A 19,596-nucleotide genomic window follows, 5' to 3' on the forward strand; every position below is an offset into this window, starting at 1 on the left:
CTCGCTCTACGCACGACGAAACCCCCTGCGCCGGTGGCTCGTACCGCCGCGGAGACGTCCCAGCGCAACGCCAGCTCAGAGGTAGGAAAAGGACAGAGGGACACACCTGACAAATTCCGGGTTTCATAGGCATTTCCCCTCTCTTCCTCACCCTGGGGCTGAAATGTAAGATGTCCACTGCCCTAAAGCCGAGGATGACAACAGTGATAGCATGCACGTCCGTACTATCTTGGATCTTATTTATCATAAAACAAACAAAAGTTTTTTGTCGTCCTAACTTGGATCTTATTTAGCATGCAACCAAAAAAGAGTTTTTATTAAACATTTGAAAATACACACACACACAAAACTGAAAACACAATGTATCTCTATACAAATCAACAGAGCACAAAGCTTTTGCATCCACTGTTCAACCCGAAGCGGTGGATATGGGCTGCAGGGTTTTGTATGCGGATATTTTTGGCTGGAACTCTAAATTTAAACAATCAGCCCCACCGTTAGCCTGCTGCAATATTAACAGTAGACAACATTGCAGGGTAGTTGTACAGCGCTTTCTTTACTTCTCTACCTGACCCCCAACTTGCAATATTAATAATAATAATAATAATAATAATAATAATAATAATAATAATAATAAATAGCATTTCAGCCTTTCAGAAGACATCCTCTCATCTCTGATCCCAGTGATAACGGCACTTATTGGCACTGGCAAATCTCGGGGCGGGAGAGATGAAAAATCAAGTTTTTCATACGAAAGAAGAGCAAGAACTTTTTGGTTTGGGGCTACCTTTTTCCCGAAGGGTGGGGAAGGGAATGCTCCTGTTTGGTTAAAATACTGTATTTATCCATCAGGACAGTTCTCACTTCCGCTTGGGTGGAGAGTTAAAAACAGCTTCTCCAATGCCTACCCGGAAAGTATCTTATCAAGATAAGACGAGTCACTCTCACTTTTTCTAACTCTGCGCAGCGCACGTATGTTCTTTGCCTTGGAGGCGTGCGTAGACAGCTTTTCTGTAGCCATAGTGAGAACATAGGAATAGATAATCCCTAAATTTCCATGAACGTCCTTGCAAGGTGTATGGGCTTGACGCATACGCAGATAACTTTCCTGAGACCGTACTCTGGAGAAGCTTCTTGCACTCGAGTGCATGATAACGGTAGCTCCAATCCACTAACTGGCTGTTGCTCTCTCAAACCCCTATGCTGTATTTCGACCAGTAAAGCAAAACTTTCCATTAGCATTCCATTCCAGTTGTCTTGTTATTCCATTAACAACTAGGCATTGTAAAATAATGGAAAGTGTTGCTACTGGGAAAAAGTAGCAAATAAACCATGAATCTTTGGGATGCAGAGACAGAAAACGTGTGCACTAGGGATGTGCACGGAACCAGTTCGGAGGCCCTTTATGGGCCTCCGAACCAGTTCGAAGAGCCCGCAGTTCTGCTGGTTTGAAGGTGGTGGGGGTCTCCCTTTAAGAGTGGGGGGAGGGTGCACTTACCCCTCCCGCTGCTGCTTTCCCCCCCACCAGCCGTTGGTTTTTTAAACAGCCCATCGGGATGGCAGTGTACCTCCTTGCTGGCCCATTGCCCTTGTTTTCCAGATATGACCGGAAGTTGCTGACGCAGCTGCGCATGGGCGTGCGTGATGTATGCACGCCTGTGCCAGCGTGTCAGCAACTTCCAGTCATATCTGGAAGATGAGAGCAATGGGGTGGCAGGGAGGTATGCTGCCGCCCCGATGGGATGTTAAAAAAAAAAACATGATTGTGGGGGGGGGAGCGGCAGAAGGAGTAAGTTCACTCTGCCCCCACTCTTAAAGGAAAACCCCCACTGCTTTTGAACTGCCCCACTGTGGTGCCATGCACATCTCTAGTGCACACATTCTAGGCCAACACTTTGCTGAATGTTTTAGTATTTTATTATTTCTTTCAGTTAAACTTCTCACAGTTTCCTAAACTTGTCATAATTTTATTATTCAGGCCTATGGCCCGAAAACTAGATATCAAATATTTTAAAGGAATAAATATTTGAATGCATACTTTTGTTTAAAGAGGTAAAATAGCCAGACTATTCAGAGGCTGGCCATGCAGCATCTGGTTTTCCTCCGGTTTGAGATGATGATTGTAGAATCCAGAACAAGGAGCTGTGGCACACAAGGAGCAGGCAGTGAAGTAGAATCAGGAAAATTAATAGTTTAATGAAATTGTTATTATGTACAGAGAGGCAAGTGCAGACTGCTTTCTACGCTCTTGCTGCTTGTTGTTTGTCAGCTCCCTCTAGTCCAGGACTGGACTAAAAAGTAACTAAAGCACCATTTAAGAACTGGCATGGATCAAGGAATAGATTAACCAGAAACACCACCATAATGATGATGATGGAATAATACAACTCTTAACAATTAATCATTCAAAGGCATAGCCATTTATGGTATTTTAAAATGACATCTTTTGTGGCATCTTAAAGACTAGCAGCAGCGCATGAACAGCTTTGCTATAGCATAAAATTTTGTGAACTGGAGCTATTCATCTGAGGAGTATGAATACTCCAATCCACGAAACCTTATGGAATAATAAAAGTTATGGAATAAAAGAACAGCTATAGCAAAGCTGTTCGTGTGCTGCAACACACATATGCCCTGTGGTACCTTAAAGGTTAACAGAGCTACCTCTCTAGACTTTCTTCATAATGTAAGGGAGACTCATTATGTTCTACGAACCGGCTGATGGGATAAAGTCTCCCCTCATTTTATGAGAGATTACAAAATTCAGTTTCCTTCTCACCCAGTCTATAATGGGGGGGGGAACCTAGACAAAACCTCAACTATCTCATTGTGAGAAGACAGGTACACCTGCCTTAATCTGAGCCATGACCAACTGGCAGCTGTACAACATTTCATTATGATTACGAATATTGATATACCACTTTGGAACAAAAGCTCTCAAAGCCGTTTACAGTGAAAAATAAATAATAAATATTCCCATCCCCAAAGGGCTCACAACTGAAAAAGAAACATCAGGGGAACACCAGCAACAACCATGGAGGGACGCTGCTGCACTAGGGTAGGGTAGATTACTCTACTCCTGCTAAATATAAGACCACTTTAAAAAGTGCTTCTTCGCTCAGTTAGCTGGGGTCATGAGAGTACTTCTGGGTACATACAGAATACTCTTCCCCCCTCCCGCCGGAAACAAAGGGTGGATTGTCTTGTTCCAAGGGAATGACTCTTACTCCAGAGTAAGAGCAACGGTGTATGTCACCTACGGTCTCAGGCCCAATGGAGCCTCGACATTTTCCTCTTTTATTTTGCATAGGCATTACAGTAAAGGCAAGCTCAACAAGTCAAAAGACCTTCCAGCGTCTGTGCTGGGGTTACCAACCCTCCCAGCATTGACCTTGATTGCTGTCATGTGATTACTGATAGCAATCCGGGAAGTGTTAATGGCTTGAATTTCTGGTGGTGGAGCAGGTGAAGAAGGGGGGACCTCTAGCCTCAGTCAGAGCGAGCAGCCCCTACTTTCTGCCGCCCCTCCAACGCATTCCGAGGGATATTATTGCACAGAACCTAAATAAACCAACTGCACTTGACGAAAAGGTTCCGAAGCTCACTCCTCGCCTCACCTTCCCTTGGCCTTCAGCCACAAGGCGCCTGCGCAGACTTACGCATACGGCGTACCTTACGGAGAGGAAGGAAGGGAAAAGAAGAACGAGGACGGGTTTAGCGGGGAAGTGAGGTGGGCCTCGGGAACGTCGTAGCAACAACGCTGCTGGACTCCGGTAGGAAGGAGGCGGAGAGGTGGGGGGTAGCGGCGGCGGCTGTTGCCTGTGAGACTTTCCTCTCGAAAAGGCTAGATAAGAGAAGTCCAGTCTGCTCCCTACAGCTGAAGCAGATTGGGGCGCTTTGGGGGGGGGGCGGGTGTCATGTAAACAGAGCTAGTAGCCCCCACCCTGCCCTCGAAAGGTGGTGGAGGTAGTCCTCGATATACTAGACCCCGCTCCCAAATCTGAGGTCGGTAATGGGAGGGGGCGGTGCCCCTCCCCCCGGCCCTGTCCTCCCTTCCCCCTCCTTGGGGGATAGACGGTTCGTCCTCCTAGGCCTGGAGCCAGGGTTGCCATGGGGCTGCGCTTAAGAGACTTCCCAGTTTCACTTCTGAGTGAGGGAAAGGCACCCAAACTCACGTGGACCAGCAGCCTGCTGGTCCCAGTTGGAGTGAAGGCCTCCCAGTAGTACTTCACACCCCCTTTAGAGTTGCAGGGCAGGCCTGGGAACTTCAGTTACCTTGTTCCCTAAATCACCTGTTTCATCTCTGTGAATGATGTTGCAGAAAGCAGGGTGGAGGGAGGAGGGTTTGAAAGCAAAGAGGAAAGAAGGGCACCCAAGGCTGTGCAGTGGGTAAATTTCTGTAGTGGTGGGATGTGTGTGTGTCATTTATTTGTGTGTGTGGGAACAGTATGGGTGGATAAGAGGTACTATATATAGTGGAGATGGGAAGTAACTTTTGATTTTGGTACCAAAAATTCTTTATATTCCTGTGCCTCAATAGCAACAGAGAATCCAAATACTGTATATTAAAGCTTTAATATACTGATGATAAAACTATATAACTGAAAATTATCTTGACTACATAAAGTATAATTGGTCAAAATAAATAAATGTGTCCATGTATCACAAGATTCATAAAGACTAATCAATGAGAGCTCATAAAATGATCACTATATGTCCAATTGGAAAAAAATTAGATCTGATATACTTAATCATCAGCGTATTAAAAATATATTCATGTGCCTTAAAGTATCTATATATACATATAAAAATTAGAAAATCTAAAACAATGGCCAACAATTCAATATATCTTAACTTGAAATACAATTAACTTCCTCATTAAAGCCAAAGGGGGCCCATGTTCTCAGTGTATGAATTCAATGTAATTATTTTGGTGTCATCCAAATGTGCACATCTATTTTTCTGTTGTGAACCTATTCTGTGTATCAAAACTTCAAACTTTGTACCTGATTTTGGAACCCAATAAAATGTTTGACCAAGGGGTCTTGCATCTTTTTGTTCTTGATGCAGGTTTTATGTTCTTCTCATTTTAATAAGAATAATTGTAGTCATTCCAATGACCACAAGACAGATAAAATTTAGCTTTTGGTCTGTTTAGAGTATTCCACATGATAACTGGAAATCTACACCCATATCACATTATTTGGGTTATTGGTTTTTATTAAGGTGTATCATTTGTATATTATGTCTAGTTTTCAGGGTGGATTTGATTTAAATCAAACTGATTTAAATCACGATTTAAATCACGATTTAAATCACTAGCAGGGTGGATAAAAATCAAAAAAATCCGATTTAAATAAAAAAAATCTGGATTTTTAAAATTTTTATCCACCCTGCTAGTGATTTAAATCGTGATTTAAATCGTGATTTAAATCGTGATTTAAATCGTGATTTAAATCGTGATTTAAATCGTGATTTAAATCAGTTTGATTTAAATCAAATCCACCCTGCTAGTTTTATAGGGACTCATATTATTTATTACTTATTTATTGATGGCGATATTACAATATATTATTTTTTTAAGATTGCCACTGATGAAGACTGATTTCAGTCAAAATGCATGTAGCATAAATGTGACACTGCAATCATGGCATAACTACAAGATTGACAAGATAGATATCCAATTTTTCAGTTAAAACACAACACTGCAATCGTACCTCTCCCATCTATAGATAGAAAGATACTTTGGAATTGAACCATTGGATTTAACTTTTTAAGATGAACATATAGTGATCACTTTTATGAGATCTCATTGATTATTCTTTATGAATTTTGTTGTGATGCATAGAAATATTTTTATTAGTATTGTCCAATTATACCTTGGGTAGTTAAAATAATCTTCAATTATATAGTTTTATTATCAGAATCATATTAAAACATTAATATACCATATTTGGACTCTTTGTTGATATTATGATAGTACTAAATCTGCTTAAGGTTTTGCGTTTTCTTTTAAATTCCTGTGCCTCTCATTCAGTGTTCTCTCATTTTTTTCCATCTGTGTGCGGAATGAGTTTTGCTCTGGGCAGCAGTATCAAGGCAGTGTGTGTGGAAATGCATTCAGAGTGGGGCCTTCTTGATTCTACCTGAGCGGGATCTAAAATTAACTGAGTGGACATCAAAAAACTTGTGAGCGCCTGCATGTGTGCAAGTCTTAGAAGGAACACTGCTCTCATTGTAACTCTAGGAATCTTTGCAATCAGTTTATGTGGGAGTTCTGTAGCTCTGGCTGTTGTTAAAACTGAAAATCCCAGGCTTCAGGTCTTTTATATGTTTAGGAGTTTGGTGCTCACCCCTTGGAATTCTGGATTTTATTTTATTCTGCTTTGGTTTAGGCTGACCTTTTAGCTGAGGGTGTGTATCCAAGATCACTTGAGACAGGTATACCTGCTAAAACTCTAATCTCCCTTTCATATTCAAGTGTGGATTTAAAGAGTGATAAGTGTGGATGCATCCTAGTCCATGCTTGGGATCCATAGTCATACACCTGAGCATGGGACCAGGTTGCAGGATATGTGTGTGTGGATGGAACCAGAATGAAAGAGTATACTATAGCTTATTCACTCCCGATGTGTATGCATTGGTGAGGAAATGCAAATGTGGCTATTCTGGGGATAGAGAAGGTTATTGTTAACTACAGAGCAATGTGGGTAACCCTAACCCTTTTTGAAGGTTGGCAGAGGAACTGTTGATGTTTCTGCCTGCCACCCCTTCCTGACATGTTTTTAAAAATGTGTTTATAATATTTTCTATTGGAAGGCGAAAACAAATATTTCTTTATTGCATCCCTTTTTATTGACTGGAGGAGAGATGGACATAGGGAGACTTGTCTGAGCTGTGGGCCATCCACATGTTGCCACTGCTGCCAAAGTTTGGGAGTTAATCCCTACTATCAAATCTTAGAAACTGCACCTTAGGCAGCAGTCACTGAAAGGATTCGCGGGCAAAGGCTTTCATTGCACCCACATTTTTCATATTTCTATGTAGTAGGAGATAAATATCCTTTGGGCTAAAATATCATTTCACTTCTCCACTGCTACAAATGTAGGCATTACTGTGTTTTATTGCTACAGCTGCTGTTTAATGTTTGTTTTTATTGATGCCTATGGTAGGCTACAAGCCAGAGTGTTATGTGGCAGATATAATTCAAACCCTTGCTTAAGTTTATTTGGTCATATATGTTACCTAGGGCATGTTACTCACTCTGCTCAATCTTCCTCACAGGGTGATTGTGAGGAAAATTTAGAAATTGGAATTTGGCCATATTTTGTAGGAAGCTGCTGCTCTGCACACTTGGGGCAGTTTGGTATTCAGAAAGGTTGTGCTTAAAGTGAGAGAGCAGCTTTCCTCTCTTTTTAGGCACCCTTGTTTATTTACTACGGCTGCCTGTTAAAAATATAGCTGACAGAAGGGATAGAGCGAAGCAAATGCTATGGTTGCTGTTGCTAATTTTAGATTGTCTAACCTAGATTGCATGCCTTTTAAGGAGCTACTGCTTGTGACTGTGGACTGGGGGATAGGTTCAGTGGTTCAAAGAACAGGTAGTGACGATGGGTAACGATGTTGATCCATATTGTAACCCTATTAAGGGGCTAGAGTTCCAGATGGTACTGTGATATTGGGATTTGCAGATGAGTGGTGACCTTTCTATTGTTGCCAGGATAGCACAATGAAAAGTACTATCCTAGTGTTAAACACTGAAAACAGGTATGTTATATTGTGCTGCAGACATGGCCTCTGCAAAGAGAAATCCTGCTTCTTCCTCTTGGATTTTTTTTAGGAGGATCAGCAAACAATTAGATGTGATCTGGTAAAACAAATTTTACTTGGATATTGTTAAAAGATGTTTGCAAGTCCTTCATTAAAATATCTTGAGTAAACTTTCCCCCCTTGTCAGGGGTTGGGGATCATTGTTCCTTACAACAGGGATTCCCAGATGTTTTTGATTAAAACTCCCATCACCCCCGGCTGCAGTGGTCTTTGGCTGGGGATGATGGGAATTATAGTCAATATCTGGGAATCCCTGTTACAGGGAATGCTGGTGGAGATATTGTACTGGATCATGTTTTTAGTGAGCTCAGTGATGGCAAAAAACATAAATATATAAGGAATTGAGAATAAATCTGCAAGTAGTAGATATCAATATATAAAACGTAAGATGTGATCAGTTTTGGAATACCGTGTTCAGTTCCTGATCACACCTTCTCAAAAAGGATGTCATAGAACTGGAAAAGATATAGAGAAGGGTATCAAAAACTATTGAGGCTGAGCACCTTCTCTATGAACAAAGAATTTGGTGATTCTTAGTTTAGAAAAAAAATAGACTGGGGGGTCAGAGAACATGATCGAGACTTATAAAATTATGTATAGTAGAGAGAAAGGAGAAAGAAAAATGTTTTACCTTTTCTTATAATAGTAGAACTTGAGGGTCTAGTTAAGTTTTTATTTATTTTATTTATTTTATTTATTTTTGCATTTATATACCGCCTTTCATTAAAAAGATAACCCCAAGGCGGTTAAGTTGATGCTAGTTAAAGGACAGACAAAAGTACTTCTTTGTACACTGCATAATTTGGGCCTCTACAGATTTTATTTGGCTCTAGGAGCCAGGCCAAAAATTTAGGCGTCAGGTTGCGTTCTTCTCTGTGGGAGGAGGTGGATCCACTGCTTGCCCTCAACAGTCCCTTCTGCTCCATTGGCGGGTGTAATACTTACTTGTCACTAAAAATTCTCTGCCATAAGTTATGCTAACAGCCTGGATGGCTTTAAGATAATTTCATGGAGGATAGACATTATTTAGATAATTTCATGGGGGACAGGTCTATCAGTGGCTACTACTCCAAGGGTTATAGGTCACCTCCAGCCACAGAGGCAAGATGCCTCTAGCAGCGAAGTAGCAGTAGGAGAAGGGGCATGCTCTCAGCTCTTACCTGTGGACTTCCCAGAGGCAGCTGGTGGGCTACTGTGTGAAAACAGGTTGCTGGACTAGATAGGCCTTGGGTCTGATCAAGCAGGGCTGTTCTTATGTCCCCTAGAAATGTCTTCCACTCCGTGGGGGTCAGACTCCTCACCTTGTGTGTCCACTCTTCCTCTTGGTTGCGTTCATCCATTGTCTGCCTAAGTCAGACAGATATGACCAAGAGGAGGAGTAAACAAGCAAGGTTGCATCTTCCTTTCCTGGTTGCATCCATCTGGCTCAAGTAGGCAATGGACTGTGCCCCTGCTGGTCATGACTATCTATTGTATGGTTCAGGTGCCACACTTAAATTTCTAGTGCCATGGTGAGCTGCTAGCTGCCTGCAGATTGTTGAGCTCTGACAATTAAACTTATGGTATTCACTGACACAAGTAGTAGTGATGGCCACTTATTTAGATGGCTTTAAAAAAAGAATTGGACACAGAGGTCCACAAATTTAGACTTTGCTCACTAGCCACCATTATTTGTGGTCAACACCCATCCCCTTTCTTCAGATCCTTTCCTGGCACACTGGCAGAGGGCTTAGGAGAGAAGTGGGTCTTCTTTCACTTGCATTGAGATATGGAGATGGTGTGAAACAGTGGGATCCCTCTCCTTCTGCTCAGAAATAATTCTTGTTGTTTCTTATCTTCTCAAAAAATGGCAGTGGAAAAGAGACTTCTGGGAGGAGATCTGTGTGGTGGGCTGGATTCACTTGCCACTAGGGATGTGCATGAACAGAAACACTTCCTACCGAAGTGGCTGACACACATGCACATGGCACGCATGTATGTCAGTCACTTCTGGTAGGATGCACACTGGGGTTGCAGGGAGGTATGCTACAGCCCCGTGGCAACGGTTTTGGGCACAGCGCTGCCGGGGAGAAAGCGGTGCAGCAGGTAAGAACACCCTCCCTGCCCCTTAAATGCCCCCTCCCTCTGAACTGGCTTGAGCACCAGACTGCCGAACTGGCTTGGCGCTCCACAAAAGGAGTGCCGAACCAGTTTGTGCACATCCCTACGTGCCACTGGCAGGTAGATTTGTAAACACTTGATTAGACAAATTCATGGAGTATTGGCCTCTCAACAGCTATCAGTTATGACATTTAAAATGGAATCTCCAGGTTTAGAGACACTATACTTCTGAATACCAGATGCTGGGGACAAACACCAAGAAAGGGCTACTGATTTTATGCTATGCTCATATGTTTCTAAAGGCAACTGATGGGCCACTGTTAGGAAATGATGGTTGGTCTGACTCAGCAGGACTGATTCCTACATTATTTCATGGCTGTAAAACAGCTGGCCCAGGTATATAATTGGCCCATGATGTTTCTGGATGATTAGACTCTCTATTGTGATAGAGAAATGGCTCAGGAAGTAGCCCTCCCCCAACTACTTTTGGTACGTTTTCAAGTGATGTTGGATTGTGATGCAACAGCATTCTTGTGTTGCCTAACTGAAGCATAGGATATGATCCTGAGATCTCACAACTGTGTCTGTTCAGACCTTTTCCTCTTATGCGGGCATATCTTTCAGTTCCTGCAGAAGCATTGCAACATGGCTGCCAGCTCCTATTTATGAAGGTGATTACATGCAACTACAAGCAATGTGTGTCTCTACAACTGAGGGCAAGTTGCCCATGTCAAGTTGCTACCTTAGGAGAAAAGGTTTTGTAAACCTTAGGGTTTGTAAACCGCCCAGAGAACTTGTGTTTTGGGTGGTATAGAAATGTTAGATAGAAGTTTTGTATTTCTAGTTTGAACATCTTGTTGTGCATTTGTGTGTTCTGTTTCTCCCCTCCCCACCCCAGCAACAATGAGAAGTGTGTGCTTCTTACTGGCTGCTCTCTTCATCCCATGGGGCCTGTCTCTGGCAAAGTTTGATGAATTTGATGATGGAGATGACATTGTAGAATATGATGATAATGACTTTGCTGAATTCGAAGATGTAATTGAAGACCCTGCCACAGAATCTCCCCAGCGAATAATCACAACAGAAGACGATGAGGAAGAGGCCACTATAGAGCTTGAAGGTCAAGATGAAAATCTTGACTTTGAGGATGCTGATGCACAGGTGATGCTGAATGAGGGATCTGGTGTATTCTTGGTGACTTTTGGTGCGAGGGCGGGTTACTGATGGAGCGGTTATGGAATTGAACCAGCTTCTTCCACTGGTGAACCCAAAGTTAAATTGTAGTTTATATTGTTAAAATGTTCTTTATTACTTATAAAATCTTCCAAAGTGGTGTACAAAGATTTAAACTTTTAAAATGCATGACTAAAATGAACAGCAGCAAAATGAATTAATGAAAATGAATCGTTCAAAGGCCTCAAGGGAAAAAAGAGATCTTGGCTTGCTTTCAACCATGCGGAAAGGAAGGGGCCATACAAACCGGTCAGTGAGAGGGCATTCTGGAGCACTGGGACCACAATGGAAAAGACCCTAATTCTTGTGGAGGCCAATCTGGTATATATGAGAACCACAAGAATACCTGAGTTGGTGTGTGAATGGTAGAAAGCAGAGTGCTCAACAACTACATGCATGTGCCTCAACATGTAGATAACAGGGTGTAGCAAATTACATACTGCATAGCAAACCCAAAAGAGGCGTGTGGGATTTTTTGTTTACAGGGTACTGTTTGTTTACAGGGTACTTACCAGCCCATGGCCACTCGTAGCGCAGGTAGTGGAAGCTCTGTGCTAATAATATTGTGTGTCAGAGCACCGTACAGTTGCTCTGATGTACATTATGGGTCCCCCTCTTGGGTGGGTGGCTTGCCTTGCAGTATGTAAGCCACTATGTGTACTTGGGGTCTCTGTGGGGCAGGGCATAAGATCTGGCAAGCATTCCCCTCTCCCCCTTTGCTGGATTTGCACAGCAGGCTTTTCCATGCCTAGGTACAGGTACTGCAATTTTTATTTGTCAATTTGAAATGTCATGTAGTCCATATTTAAGTAGCACATCCTAAATATCAGAAGTATTCTTAGCATCCTGCTTCTATGGAGTATCTACCACCTCTTCAGACCATTTCATTCATCTGATGAAATAGGCTTTTGCTTATGAAAGCTGAGCTCATGTCTCGAATAAATCAGTCTTAATACTGTTATAGAACTCTTTGTCATGTAAACCTATGGACTGGCTTTAAAGTAGCAAAGGTCATAGTTAGAGGTATGCACAAATCGATGTTTGTGATTCAATTCGACCTTTAATTGAATTGCAAAAATTTGAATCTATTTGTTGAACCATCTGGCATTTGCTGGCCCGCTTGACAAATCTACTGAAAATTAGATTTGTACCTATAGGACCCTATGGGGGATTAGGATGGATGGATGGATGGATGGATAGATAGATAGATAGATAGATAGATATGGGTGACTATAGATATAGATATAGATATATAATCACCCACTTGTCCATTTCTTTTGTGGGTTAGGTGGTAGGTAGCACCCATCACACTGTACTACTCAATGCACTTTGGTGTCCCTAGGACCTACCCATGGGGAACAATGGGGTGATTCAAGTTCCTCATTGTTTCCTATGGGTGAAACAAGCAGAGTGAGTGGACACATTTTGGAACCCTGCCTTGAAAAACAACACTGCAGAACACAAGCAGCACACACAGTCCCTCCCAACACAGAACAACACACTTTGCCAAACACACAGCCCAAAGTTGGCCAAAAAAGAATCACTGGCCCAGAATCCACTGCCAGCCAAAGTGCCTACACTGCAGTTGTCTGTCTCACACAATTATGACTAAGTCCTTACTTGCAACAGCTGAGGCAGCACAGCAGCTCCCTTAGCAGCCAGCAAGCATATCCATAAACTCAACTACAACAACGTCTTCAGCCATATTTTGACTGAGTTAGTACATCTTGCAATGCAGATTGCAGAGCAGTTGAGTGATGCATAAGTTACTCTCAAGGCCAGACATGGAGCTCATCACAGAAATCGCCAAGAAATATACCCACACACATAGCTAAGCTACCACTGTCCATTTCTCACCACAGCACCATCTCACAAACGGACCAAACCACAACTCAAGGAAGGCAGGAAGACACCCAAGTTCTGCCTTTGTCAATCTGAAATGCTGCAAAACCAGACAGATATAGCAGCAATAGAAGGCACAGCATTACACTCAGTGCTGAGAAAAGAAAACCACAAAATCAAATCAGTTTTCCCCCTCTTCCTTCTATCCAGAGACATCCTCTTCTTCATAAGGCCTCTCCCTCTCCCTGCCTCCCAGTCCCTTTGAATACATTTTGAAATTCCCTCCAAAAGTGTTCCCCCCTGCCACTGGGGGTACAGTTGCCCATGCCAGCACTTGATTTGAATGACAACAAGTCAACCAAGAAGCAAGAAGATCTCAAGTCAGTTGGAAACCAGTGCCAGAAAACCAATCAGCAAGGGTGGAAAGTCCACCAAAATGGCTGCTCAAATCACACAAATCGATTTGCACCAATTTGGAGCTGTTTCAATTTGACCTTGAATCAGTCCCTTCATTTAAGGGGCAATTCAATTCACAGTTGAATCCATGAATCGCCCCTGACTTGGCACAAATTTAATTGCACATCCCTAGTAGTATTAGTGCAAACCTTTTTGGAAAATAAGAGCATCAAAAGATATGTTTCCCTAAACCTCAGATATCTGACATGAATGTTGGGCAGTCAAGGCTGTGTTTGCACCTATTATTTATACTGTATGCTCCCTTGCATTGACTTCTATTGAAAAGCGTCTCATGCCTGTAGTGCATGACTAACTGTATAACTAGTGCATAACTAACACTGTGCACACTGCTGCATCCTTGTTGCATTGTTTCTATGGTGAAACATTTTCTACAGTAAATATGGCAATCCCACATTTACTGTACTTGCCCACAAGGACAAGTGTGATTGTATTCTACCCCTGAACCATCCCTATAGTAAAAGGGAAACAGCTAGAAGTACTGCTGGATTTTCTAGAAGTAATTGAACACCAAATATCAAGCTGCTTTGGGAAACCAAGGCAGTGGTTTGAGGGCAGATTATATTTTTACATAGTTAAAGCTAAGTGGCCTAAGCCTGCTCTATGCCTGGAAGGGAGGCTACCTCGGAGCCCTATATAAACTACTCTGAGCTTCTTGAAGGAAGAGCATGATATAAGAGTAATAACAAATGACGCTGTCTAATGTGAATCCTTCCATTTGGGACCATACCCACTGGTGGCGGCGGCAATACAATACAGATGTGTGGATGTGCTCAGAATACTCTTAGAAGCCTGTTCTACAAAAACAGCTGAAACTTCTTTACTGTGCTTTCTTATTTCAGGATGGTGATACAGAGAGTGAGCCCTATGATGATGAAGAGTTTGAAGGTTATGAGGAGAAGCCTGACATGTCTCCTGGCAAAAGTGAAGATCTTATAAAAATTGTTGATGTGAGTGCATGTTATGAAGGTTTTGCATTTAGCTCTTAATTACTGTACAACAGCTCATGGGAGTCTGAACATATATATCATTATAAACTTGTCTGCATGCTGAACATTCCTGATTTTTACCAAGTACCCCTTTCTTTCTACCTGTTTATGAGTCTTCCTTGCCCTTAGGTCCCATAGAAGTGTTTCTCTGATCCAAAGTGGCATTTTACCCCTTCAGGCTGCAATGATTGTCAGCCTTTTATCATTAGTGCTTGCATCTTGAGTAATGTTTATGCACATTCTGTGACATCACAGCTGCTCAACTAGCTTGCCTTTGACACAGCCAGGTTTTTTAAACTGTGCATAAAATTTCATCGAACTGTAGGTTTGAAAAGGGACAAAACATTCTTCAAGTTCAGTGCTTTCATAAGGCAGTATCCCTAGTCAGTCCCTCACAGCTCTATCCACACAGTCCAAAATGGTGTTTTGAACCATTTCACAGATTAAATGGTGTTCTGTGGGTTTTATTTTTGGCTGAACTACCATTTTCTGCTTCTTTCCCAAATATTACTTCAAACAAAGCCTTTCTGGAATGCTTGTGACACACTTCTGCAGTGTATGCTAGGAGTTCTCTTCCCTTCCCTTCCCTTCTCTTAATTACTTAATATTTATTCACCTTAATCACTACAGTTCATAGGTTGAGCTACTCTGATGCAGTGTGTTGTGTGTATGTGTGTGGCATGAGGCAAAGCTAGGTTCAAATTTTCATGACTGTAAAGCTCATTGTGTGCCCTGGAGCAAGTAAAAATAACCCTACTTCAGGGTGATTGGTTAAGCTGAAATTAAATAAAGGAGAGGCAAGTACTACCAACATAAGGGAATACACCTTTTTAAAAAGGACTCTGGATTTGCTATTCGTTGTATATCTGAAACTTAGTAACTAGTACATTCTAAATTAATTTTAAAAATTAAGGTATGTAACTGGGAGCCAGAGATTGTCAGGAAACTGATTTACCAAAATGAAACAGTTTGACAAAATCCAAACCCAACCACAGGTCCCTGCCCACCTCCAAAATAGCTGGGAGAGTTACTACATGGAAATCTTGATGGTGACTGGTCTCCTTGCTTACATCATGAACTACATCATTGGGAAGAACAAGAACAACCGTCTGGCTCAGGCCTGGTTCAATACTCACCGAGAGCTGCTTGAAAGTAATTTTGCCCTTGTTGGTAAGTACTTCTATTATTCGCTAGAGCCACCTTCTCCACTTCCCCACTTCCTGCCCATGGCATCACAGTTGGATAAGAGGTGCTGAAGATTCTTTGGTGTTGATGAAAGTAGTATGGTACCTAGCTTAGCCTGAAGAGTGGCAGAAAAGAAGAAAATTAATGTGGATGAAATTGGCCATGTTCTTGGTCTTTCTCCAGAGGTATTCAGCTGCAAATAAGCATGAGGTTACCCAGAGTTTGGGATTGTGCGTGGGGAGTCGGTGAGATAGTAGGGCAAGCAAGTCAGGACTTAGACAGGAATAACCCCTGCTAACTTGGCAAAAAGGCACCTTTTAACATGGTGATTCTCTTTATTAAGCAGGGGGAGAGTAACTGGCCCTATCCACCCCCAGCACAGTACCTCCAGTGACTGTTGCCGGTGTCTATCTTGTGCTTCTTTTTAGATTGTGAGCCCTTTGGGGACATGGATCCATCTTTATTTATTTATTTATTTATTCATTCATTCATTCTCTGTGTAAACTGCCCTGAGCCATTTTTGGAAGGGTGGTATAGAAATTGAATCAATCATCATCATCATCATCATCATCATCATCCAATAGATTATAATAAAAAAGCAGGCTGGATGAAAGAGGTCAAAAAATGTAACCAACAAATGCAAGATCTAATAATAACACCAGAATTAATAAGTGAAAGAGCAAAGAAAATTAAAAATTGGACTGCGCCATGCGACGATGAACTACATGGCTTTTGGCTTAAACACCTAACAAGCCTTCATAAACAACTATCAAAACAGTTCAATCACATTTTGCAAGGCGGTGATATTGAACAATGGCTAACAACTGGGAAAACTCATCTCATCATGAAAGACCCAGCAAAAGGTGCAGTTCCAAGTAATTATAGACTGATAACCTGTCTGCCAACCTTGTTCAAATTATTAACTGGAATAATAGCAGATGAAGTGATGCAACACTTATTAACTAACAAACAGCTTCCAGTTGAACAGAAAGGAAATTGCCCGAACACCAGAGGCAGCTGCTGATTGACAAAATGATTTTAGAAAACTGCAAGAGAAGAAAAACCAATCTAAGTGTTGCACGGATTGACTACAAGAAAGCCTTCGATTCATTGCCTCACACATGGATACTAAAATGTTTAGAAACAACTGGTGGCAAAAACATTCAGATATTTATATAAAAAAGCAATGAGCATGTGGAGTACACAGTTAACAATCAATGGGGAGACACTTGGACAGGTTAGCATTAGAAGAGGCATTTTCCAAGGGGACTCACTATCCCCTCTGTTGTTTGTAATCGCCATGACTATACTAAACAAAACAGGCCTCGGATACCAAACATCTAAAACATCAAGTACAATCAACCATCTGCTGTACATGGACGATCTGAAGTTGTATGGAAGGCCCCAGTCAGAAATTGAATCACTGCTAAATACTGTCCGTATATTCAGTAGCGATATAGCAATGGAGTTTGGACTAGACACGTGTGCTGCATTAATAATAAACAGAGGGAAAATAAGAAAAACAGAAGGAATAGAACTGCCCAATGGAAGCAAGATCAAGAACCTGGAAGACAAAGAACATTACAAATACTTGGGCATTCTCCAGGCTGATAACATTGCACACACTGAAGTTAAAAGAAAAATGGGAAGTGAATACATCAGGAGAGTTCGAAAAATCCTCAAGTCCAAACTCAATGGCGGGAACACCATACAAGCCATAAACACCTGGGCTATACCTGTTATCAGATACACTGCAGGAATAATAGACTGGACCCAGGCAGAGCTAGAGACGCTAGATCGTAAGACGAGGAAAATAATGACCATCAATCATGCTCTACACCCCTACAGTGATGTAGATAGGCTATACCTCCCTCGCAGCTCAGGTGGAAGAGGAATGCTGCAAGTCCATCAAACAGTAGAGGAGGAGAAAAGAGGCCTTGAAGAATATATCAAGGACAGTGAAGAAGATGCATTTAAAATGGTCAATAACGAGAAACTATTCAACACCAATGAAAGAAAGCAGGCCTACAAGAAAGAACAAGCCAAGAACCGAGCAGAAAAATGGAGAAATAAGCCCCTGCATGGTCAATATTTGCACAATATAACTGGAAAATCAGACATCACCAAGACCTGGCAATGGCTTAAGAATGGTTACTTGAAGAAAGAAACAGAGGGTTTAGTACTGGCTGCACAAGAACAGGCACTAAGAACAAATGCAATAAGAGCAAAAGTAGAAAAGTTAACAACAAACAGCAAGTGCCGCCTTTGTAAAGAAGCAGATGAAACTGTGGACCACCTAATCAGCTGTTGTAAAAAGATCGCACAGACTGCCTACAAACAAAGGCATGACAAGGTAGCAGGGATGATACACTGGAACATCTGCAAAAAATACAAGCTACCTGTAGCCAAAAATTGGTGGGACCATCAAATTGAAAAAGTGGTAGAAAATGAAGATGTAAAAATATTATGGGACTTCCGACTACAGACAAACATCTGCCACACAATACACCAGATATAACTGTAGTCGAGAAGAAAGAAAAACAAGTCAAAATATCCGACATAGCAATACCAGGGGATAGCAGAATAGAAGGGAAAAAAAATAGAAAAAATCACCAAATACAAAGATCTACAAATTGAAATTGAAAGGCTGTGGCAGAAAAAGACCAAAATAATCCCAGTGGTAATTGGCACCCTGGGCGCAGTTCCAAAAGACCTTGAAGAGCACCTCAACACCATAGGGGCCACAGAAATCACCATCAGCCAATTACAAAAAGCAGGTTTACTGGGAACAGCCTATATTCTGCGACGATATCTATAACAATTGACAATAAAATTCTGGCATCCCAGGTCCTTGGGAAGGACTCGATGTCTGGATAAAACAAACAAGTCAATAGCACCTGTCTGACTGTGTAAATAAAAATAGTAACAACTGAAGAGATGGAAACTGCAGAGTCTAAGGAGTGGGCAGAAGCCATTGCAAAGTTGGACTGCAGTTTATGGAAGAAGCAAGAGGTAGAGCAGGATGATGGTGAAAAGTGTGAGGTGTTGAAAGAAACAAGGTGGTGGTTAGATGGAGCACTCTTTGCTAAAGACAAGATTGTGAGTGCCAAGACATTGAGCTGGGGGATAAGTCCTGAAGTGGAGGCCTAAATAATAGAAAGGAGTTAAGTCAGAGAGAGTATTAGCATGAATGTTGAAGTCACCAAGGAAAAAGGTGGGAATGTTGTTAGTATGAGAAGGTGAGCCCAGCATCAAGGCTCAAAATGAAACTTGGGTGGTGCGATGTGGAGATGCAGAGTAATATAGAGCTGGGCAAAATAAACTGGGGCAGGATGAGGAGTGGGTTTAGCAGTGGCAAGAAGACAAAACATCACCACTAAGAAAGGGCAGTGACAATGACAAAGCTTGCTATAAGTTTACTTAATTGAACTTAGAGTCCATCCCACCTTAACGGCGCAGAGTTGGTAATATGCTAATATCTACTATTTTAAACACCATACCAAGTTTGTATAGTAATTTCTTGCTTTACTTGTACAAGTTTACAGACTTAGGATACCCAAAGTTGAGGGGAAACCATGTAAATGTTCTTTCTGCATGCTGTTGTAGACCTGATTTGATGCATAATGGTGTACTGTACTTACCAGAGCATGCTTGGTCAGTATTCATGGCCATGGCAGAATATAGAGGAGGAGGTAGTCCTGTGGGCTTGCTTGCTGATTGAGACCTTTCAAGGTTTTGTGGCCATCACCAGCACTTTAAATTGAGCCTAAAAGGCAACTGACCCAGTTCACAAGCTGGAGCATTGGGCTAATGTGTACCTGGCAACTTGTTCCCATTGGAAGACAGGGCTGCGATAGTCACAGCCTGTGTACTGTCATCAGAGGCAGCCCTGCATAAAGTCCATTACAGAGGAGTCTGATTTATTTATTGTGTGTTTGAATGA

The 19,596-nt window shown here is 41.9% G+C and overlaps 1 protein-coding gene across 2 annotated transcripts in view; it reads left to right on the plus strand.

Annotated features, from left to right (window-relative positions):
• The first annotated feature begins 3,449 nt into the window (after positions 1–3,449).
• The window catches only part of CCDC47 (coiled-coil domain containing 47), a 32,623-nt gene continuing 16,476 nt past the window's right edge, over positions 3,450–19,596 (plus strand). Inside the window, exons 1-4 of one of the 2 annotated variants that reach the window (XM_053262191.1) lie at positions 3,451–3,773; positions 10,829–11,091; positions 14,322–14,429; positions 15,464–15,638. In XM_053262191.1, the coding sequence (XP_053118166.1) occupies positions 10,834–11,091; positions 14,322–14,429; positions 15,464–15,638 (541 nt within the window). In that variant the 5' untranslated portion in view covers positions 3,451–3,773; positions 10,829–10,833. Of the gene's footprint in view, positions 3,774–10,828; positions 11,092–14,321; positions 14,430–15,463; positions 15,639–19,596 lie in introns of both variants that reach the window. The other variant, XM_053262192.1, reaches the window with a different exon arrangement.

This window comes from Hemicordylus capensis, chromosome 6, assembly GCF_027244095.1.
Source record: "Hemicordylus capensis ecotype Gifberg chromosome 6, rHemCap1.1.pri, whole genome shotgun sequence".
Taxonomy (NCBI): domain Eukaryota; kingdom Metazoa; phylum Chordata; class Lepidosauria; order Squamata; family Cordylidae; genus Hemicordylus; species Hemicordylus capensis.